Source organism: Urocampus carinirostris, chromosome 13 (assembly GCF_059441175.1).
Source record: "Urocampus carinirostris isolate Australia breed hairy pipefish chromosome 13, RoL_Ucar_1.0, whole genome shotgun sequence".
Lineage (NCBI taxonomy): Eukaryota > Metazoa > Chordata > Actinopteri > Syngnathiformes > Syngnathidae > Urocampus > Urocampus carinirostris.
Genome location: NC_142361.1, coordinates 3361441 through 3368905, shown reverse-complemented (window position 1 = coordinate 3368905; position 7465 = coordinate 3361441). Strand labels below are relative to the sequence as shown.

The following is a 7465-nucleotide window of genomic DNA, read 5'->3' as shown; positions in this document are numbered from 1 at the left end:
GCAAGATTTGTTGCTAAAGGTTACAGTTAAACACTTGGAAGTGACTACGAGGAAATATTTTCACCCACAGCTGACAAGTGTTAGGGTGATAATGCAAAAGGTGGCACAGGAAAACTTAATCCTGCACCAGATGGATGTGAAAACAACATATCTACATGCACCAATTGACTGTGAACTGTATATAGAGCAACCACAAGGTTATGAGAAAAGATCAGAAAATGGTGAGAAACTTGTGTGTAAACTGAACAAATCTCTTTATGGTTTAAAACAGTCAGGTCGAAACTGGAATGTTATGTTACATACATGCGTCACTGAAAATGGTTTTGTCCAAAATCCAGCAAACCACTGTGTGTATACAAGGGAGAAAGAAAACGAAAAAGTGATCTTATTGGTATGGGTTGATGATCTCATCATTGCGGCCAGTAATGAGAGTGTACTTAACAGTGTAAAGATGATGTTGACAGAAAAGTTCAAAATGAAAGATCTGGGAAAATTAAAACATTTCCTGGGAATTGATTTCAGCCAAACGTATGGTCAGGTCAAAATGTCTCAAAAGAAATATGTTACTAAAATATTGGAAAGATTTTGAAATGCAAAATTGTAAGTCCAGAGAGACCCCATGCGAGCCAAAACTAGAGTACAGAGAAGACGCTGAGAGAATCAAAGATCCAAAGAAGTACAGAGAAGCAATGGGAAGTTTAATTTATTTATCCACATGTACAAGACCAGACATCACCTTTGTGGTCAGCAAATTGTCTCAGTATTTTTCTGAACCGACAGAAGTACACTGGAACACTGTAAAGCATGTTTTTAGATACCTCAAAGGTACGACAGAGAAGGAGTTATGCTTCAAACACGATGACAATGAGAAACTAGGTTTAAAAATTTACAGTGATTCTGATTGGGCATCTGATATAACAGACAGACGGAGCACATCAGGATATTGTGCTAGTCTAAGTGAGGAAAGTTCTCTAATCTCATGGAAGACAAGAAAACAAGCAACAGTTGCACTGTCTACATGTGAGGAAGAATACATTTCTTTAGCATCAGCTATACAGGAATGTTTGTACCTAGAACAATTACTCAAAGGAATGGACAGTTATCAATATGCACAGACAATAGTGTACGAAGACAATCAGGGAACTATTGCACTAGCCAGAAACCCAGTCAACAAGCAAAGGTGCAAGCACATTGATATTAAATACCATTTCATAAGAGAAAGTGTAAACAATGGGAAAATAACTTTGCAATATTGTCCTACTGAGCAAATGATAGCTGATGTAATGACAAAACCAGCTACTAAATTGAAAACGTTTGCTCGGGGTTTGTTTGGCACATAAATGTGCACAAGATTTTTGTTTACGTGTGTTAAAGAAAGACGTAATTGTCAATGTGTATATGTGTATGGTTTTGATTGTGTTCCAAAGGTAATCCACAGAGTCTAAGAGCCAGTGGGGGTGTTGAGATTTGTCGACTCCTATGGCGCTCTTACTCGTGGAATTGCGGTAAGGCGTTTTCTATTGGGTGACGTCATTACGTACACACTATATTTTTGTTGTGCTGTGTAGATGATTGCCATGTTGAATCGGATGAAGACGAGTTCTTGTTTGCTTGCTGTTAAGAAAAAAATATTCTTCAAGACTGAACCACAATGTCCTGCTTATCTTCGCACGCATGAGGAAACCGCACACTCTGTGACATCCTTAACATATAGGTCTGTGTGAGAATCAATAATAGAATCAGATTCTCCCTTTTTCGGGAAACATTTCAGGCTTAAATATATATGTGTTTTTTTTAACTTAGGGCGCAAAAATGGGCAACAAATCAAAGATTTGGAAATAAAAAGGATCCATGTCACGCTCATGGATCATAGGGAGCTACCTAACACTTTACTTTGATCCAACATCGGCCTGAAGGGGGCAGCCATTTCAAATTGAGTCTGCATGAAACCCAAGTAAACGAAGAACAGAAAGAGGAAGTGAGACCATGTTTTTTGTTTCACTTTATATACGATTTAACATAACCTACTGTCACTGTTGCATGGCGTGTACTGACTTAAAAGATACAAAATGAACAACCAATTGATACTTTTAGGTAAATCACAAAAGGTGTCGCTATTTAACGTATATTATGCTGAAATTCGTTGCCGTATTTATTGTAATAAAACAACGATACTCTCTTTTAAAAACACGGCCAACTAGCTAATTTAAAACAATAATCTAATCTAATTTTATTGTTTGATGGCATACTTTTTCCACCGTAAACATTCGTAGTTTATCAAGGACTTAAGTTTCATAAAACGTCTGTCGTTACCTGGCAACCAACAACAATGTGTCCACTTCCCTGTTAGTAAATTAATAATCAAAAACATTAAACATACATTTCAGCTAAATAACATAGTGTGTCTATTAAAATTAAGTGAATATTTTGAGCCCACATTCATCCACAATTAATCACTCAAACACTTTTTGACAAACCTTTACCATTTGAAGTGTCTGCACCCCTTTGAGACACTTTGTGATATACAATTAAACATGACTTGACAAGAGAAAAAAACAATTGAACAAACCATTCTGGAATAACAGAAATGCCCCACAATTAACGAAAAGGAACAAAGCGATTTTGACCAGATGCCAGCCATCCAGTGGGCACCGCTGCCACGGACGGAGCTCCTTGTCTACTGGCTGATGTCCTTTGGCTCCCATTTCTACTCTTTTTATGAACTTTACAGATTCTCAAAAGGTACGATAACAGTTGAAATTACTTTAGCTTCATGTCAATACAGTAGGAGAACTGTTTTTCTGGTTTTATTTTAGTGCACGAAGCTGGATTGGATCAAGAATTTCAACTAGAAAGAGGGATATTCAAGAGATTCAAAAGGGTATGCTTTTCAATTAATTATATTGAAATTTCATGAAAAGGTCTGTACTTTTCAGCGTGTGCCGTCACGATGGTCAAGGTAAAGTTGGTCCCATTTTGAGTATTTGACCGTATTTTCCACACTAAAAGGCACACCTGATCAAAAGGTGCTCCCTCAAAATATTTCTGAGATGGTGTTTTCCTTTTTCATTTATGAGGCATATACAATTTAAACTACAGTCAGAATGAGGGTTTCATTAACTCATCCCCTGCCTTTTACGCTATAGACATAAAAGATCCATTTTAGCTAGGTTTGCCTTTGTTGACTATAGACGTCACTGATCTACTTGAGCTAAACTTAATTTGATTACAATAGACATCACAGATCCATTTCAGCTAGGCTGCCTTTGAAAGGTATATACATCAAAGAGCCATTTTAGCTAGGCTGCTGATGGCTTCAGACATCAAAGATCAATTTAAATGAGGCTGTCAGTGAATGAGTTAAAAACAAAACACCAGAAAAAAAAGGTATTAGAACGTAAATATTACGAATTCTAGTTTCACAATTAATTTCTGATTTAATTAACTGTATTTCCTGTTAAAATGCACACTGTAAAACAAAACACACATTCGAATTTCTGGCAAAATGTTGGTTTTTAGATTAGCCTTATAGTCCGGAAAATACAGTAGCCATAAAAGGTCTTCACCTTTCCAGTTAGTGCTAGGCTTATTGTAATGTAAAAAAAATGAAAGCAATATGTATAAAACTCTCACCATGTTTGCATTATGTCCTACACTTATCAAAATAATGGACCCGTTTACCCTTATTCAAACATATTAATGTGATTTATATTCGTCATTGTTTTTTGATTAGGATGGGTTGGACTTTGAATGGACCTTTTGGGCAGAGTGGGCAAAGAAGTCTTTGCTGTGCACTCTGATTGGACATCTTGTCATATCTACATTTTACCGCAATTTTTACCCACAGGTTAGAATTGAACCACATCACACATAACCTTTCATGAATGTTTTAAGAGGATGTGGTAGTTGAGTTGTAAGCACATTTGCACCTTCTGTCAACAGTATCGGGTTGTGGCACTCACAGTTTACGGCCTCTCTGCAGCCTGCAGTGTTTTGGGACTCAGAGGTGTAGCCGTGTTGCTTCTCCATGTGGCTTTTTCATTTTCTGTTTCTCGGCTTAGAAGTCCGATTCTGTGTTGGACCTGCAACCTTCTGCTCCTCTGCACACTTCATTTCCAGCCACTTCAGGATATTCAGGTGAGTAAATATTAGCCGGACCTCAGCATTGACAGGCAACAGCATGTGACAATAACAATACTGGGGTAAAACTGTTTTGTTCTCAAGTTTTGAGCATCACGTCAAACATACGCTTGGCATCACTTTGGGCTTTAATATTTTTTGTCGAAAATCTTCGTGCAACAATATCAAGGCATTACTGGACTGTCTCAGAAAATTTGAATATTGTGATAAAGTTCTTTATTTTCTGTAATGCAATTAAAAAAACAAAAATGTCATACATTCTGGATTCATTACACATCAACTGAACTATTTCAAGCCTTTTATTATTTGAATATTGCTGATTTTGGCTTACAGCTGAAAAAAACTCAAAAATCCTATCTCAAAATATTAGAATACTTCCTCAGACCAAGTAAAAAAATAATTTTATAACAGCAAAACTAAATCAAACATTTGAAAATGTCCATTGATGCACTCAGTACTTGGTTGGGAATCCTTTTGCAGGGATTACTGCATCAATCCGGCGTGGCATGGAGGCAATCAGCCTGTGGCATTGCTGAGGTTTTATTGATGCCCAGAATGCTTCGATAGCGGCCTTCAGCTCATTTGCATTTGCAGGTCTGGTGTCTTTCATCTTCTTCTTAACTATACCCCACAAATTCTCGATGGGGTTCAGGTCAGGGGAATTAGCAGGCCAATCAAGGACAGTGATGCCATGGTCAGTGCACCAGTTACTGGTGGTTTTGGCACTGTGGGCAGGTGCCAGATCATGCTGGAAAATGAAATCCTCACCTCCATAGAGCTTTTCAGCAGATGGAAGCATGTAGTGCTCTAAAATCTCTTGGTACACAGTTGCATTAACTCTGGACATGATAAAACACAGTGGACCAACACCAGCAGCTGACATGGCTCCCCAAACCATTGCTAACTGTGGGAACTTCACACTGGATTTCAAGCAACTTGGATTTTGCTCCTCTCCAGCCTTTCTCCAGACTCTGGCGCCTTGACTTCCAAATGAAATGCAAAACTTGCTTTCGTCTGAAAAGAGGACTTTGGACCACTCTGCAACTGTCCAGTGCTTCTTCTCCATAGCCCAAGTCAGACGCTTCTCTTCCGTTGTCTTGAGTTCAGAAGTGGCTTGACCATGGGAATACGGCTATTGTAGCCCATTTCCCGGACACGTCTGTGAACTGTGGCTTTTGATACCTGGACTCCAGCTTCAGCCCACTGTCTTTGAAGCTCCCCCAAATTCTGGAAGCGGCTCTTCTTCACAATTTTGTTAAGGCTGCGGTCATCTCTCTTGGTTGTGCAGCGTTTCCGGCCACATTTTTCCCTTCCAACAGACTTTTTGTGGATATGCTTTGAAACTGCACTCTGTGAACAGCCTGCTCTTTGAGAAATTTCTTTTTGTGTCTTACCCTCCATCAATGATGGTCCTCTGGACAGCAGTCAGATCAGCAGTCTTCCCCATACTTGTGATTTAGTTTACTGAACCAAGCTGAGTGTTTTTAAGGCTCAGGAAACCTCGCAAGGTGTTTCGAGTTAATTAGATGATTCAGGTGATTAGTTGAATAGCCTACTTGTATACTTTTTCATGATATTCTAATATTTTGAGATAGGATTTTTGAGTTTTCTTAAGCTGTAAGCCAAATTCAGCAATATTAAAATAATAAAAGGCTTGAAATAGTTCAGTTGATGTGTAATGAATCCAGAATGTATGACATTTTTGTTTTTTTAATTGCATTACAGAAAATAAAGAACTTTATCACAATATTCTAATTTTCTGAGACAGTCCAGTATATCGTGATAATTAAGTTAATTAACTGAGCTTATTTGGAATCTGGAAGTCTTACCTTTCATTAGAGCCCAAGATCATTTTTGTATGTTGAAGCGTTCCAGTCATTTTTTACTTTTCTTTTAGCATTGTTATCAAATTTGAAGCCAAGCTGGGGAAGCCTTTGGGCTGTTATCCTGTTGTGTTATTTAGGCCCGCCACTCTACTACATTAATTTTCCTGGCAGTTTTTTTGAGAAAAATTAGGCAGACCTCGATTTTCTTCTTTGTGTGTATTCAAACTTCAATAATTCAGTGTCAGTAGTACCTTAAGAAATTTTGACTGAAGAAGAGAAAACCTCAAAAGACCAAAACTGCTGATACTCCAAAGTGTTCGAGTACAGCTGCAGTTTTACTTTGGGTTCATCTTCTTAGATGTTCAGGTAAAACTACCAGCTGACCCTGCAACGGGCTGTGAACGTGATTACAGTATCTTCAACCCAGTACAAAACAGATCAACTAAACAGATAATTTTACAAAAAGCTTACATTTTTAAACCCAAAACAGAATGAATTTACCAGTTAAGGGACACAATGGACAGCTCAAAGATTTGTGTGGTGACAAGCTCACAATTATCCCTTCTCTGCACACATCAGTTGACTGTCAAGAGCAAAGTGGTGCTTTGACGACCCTAGTGGTTAAGGGATCCGTGAACCCCCTAAAGACAAAACACAAATAGTTTTTGGGATCGAGCCACCGTTTTGTCGCTGACTGAGATGATATCACTTTAAACTTTGCCCCTGAATTTCCCACAGAAAGGCTGGTACAAGACCGATGATGAGTACTACCTGTTGCTCTTTAGCTTGGCTGTGAGCTCAATTCGGCTCATCAGCTTTAGTTTGGAGCAGTGCAGGCAACCTTTGAACCATGGCGAAATTGTCAAGCAGCTCTGCTGGCTATTGTCGTACACATTCTACCATCCCTTTTTCTACAACGGCCCGATTGTTCTATATAATGATTATGTGGAACAGGTGAGTAGCGGATTTGGTGAATAAAGAGGATTCACACGTGGACCTCCTTCTGTTGTTAGAATCGCTGTGGTGTGTTCGCTTCATGGATGTTGCTGTGTGGCCTTGTAGATGCAGAAACCTGCAGAGGAGAGCGACCGGGGCAAACCAGGTGTTTACTTGTTGCTTCGTTCCTTGCGGATCCTGACGTGGTGGTGCATCGCAGAGTTTATGATTCACGTCATGTACATGCACGCCATTCAGTCCAATGAGACTTATTTAGAGATTTTACCACCGTGGGCCTTGGGTAAGAAAGTGCATTTGTTCTCAAACAAAGTCATTTCAAACCTAATAAATTAGGTTTTGGAAGAAATACTGTATACAGAGATCCCTCATATTTTGTGCATAATGTGGACCAAAACCACCCGCGAAAAGTGAAAATACACAAAGTAGTGTCATACCTATTTTTATTTTATTTTAAATTAGTCCTTTTTTTGGTACCTTTATTTAAGCCAACACACAGACTGTGAGAGGGAGCGAGAGCGCAAGATAGAACAAATAAAAAAGGC

General features: G+C 38.7%; 1 protein-coding gene across 8 annotated transcripts in view; it reads left to right on the top strand.

Moving 5' to 3' along the window:
* The first annotated feature begins 1568 nt into the window (after positions 1-1568).
* The window catches only part of hhat (hedgehog acyltransferase), a 53813-nt gene continuing 47916 nt past the window's right edge, over positions 1569-7465 (top strand). For 7 of the 8 annotated variants that reach the window (XR_015852552.1, XM_088351840.1, XM_088351842.1 and 4 more), the window contains exons 1-7: positions 1569-1714; positions 1804-2742; positions 2817-2881; positions 3734-3847; positions 3943-4137; positions 6705-6920; positions 7029-7203. Coding sequence is in view for 7 of the 8 variants with exons in the window: in XM_088351840.1 (XP_088207966.1) it covers positions 2631-2742; positions 2817-2881; positions 3734-3847; positions 3943-4137; positions 6705-6920; positions 7029-7203 (877 nt within the window). In the remaining variant the exon portion in view is untranslated. The remainder of the gene's footprint in view (positions 1715-1803; positions 2743-2816; positions 2882-3733; positions 3848-3942; positions 4138-6704; positions 6921-7028; positions 7204-7465) is intronic. The other variant, XM_088351837.1, reaches the window with a different exon arrangement.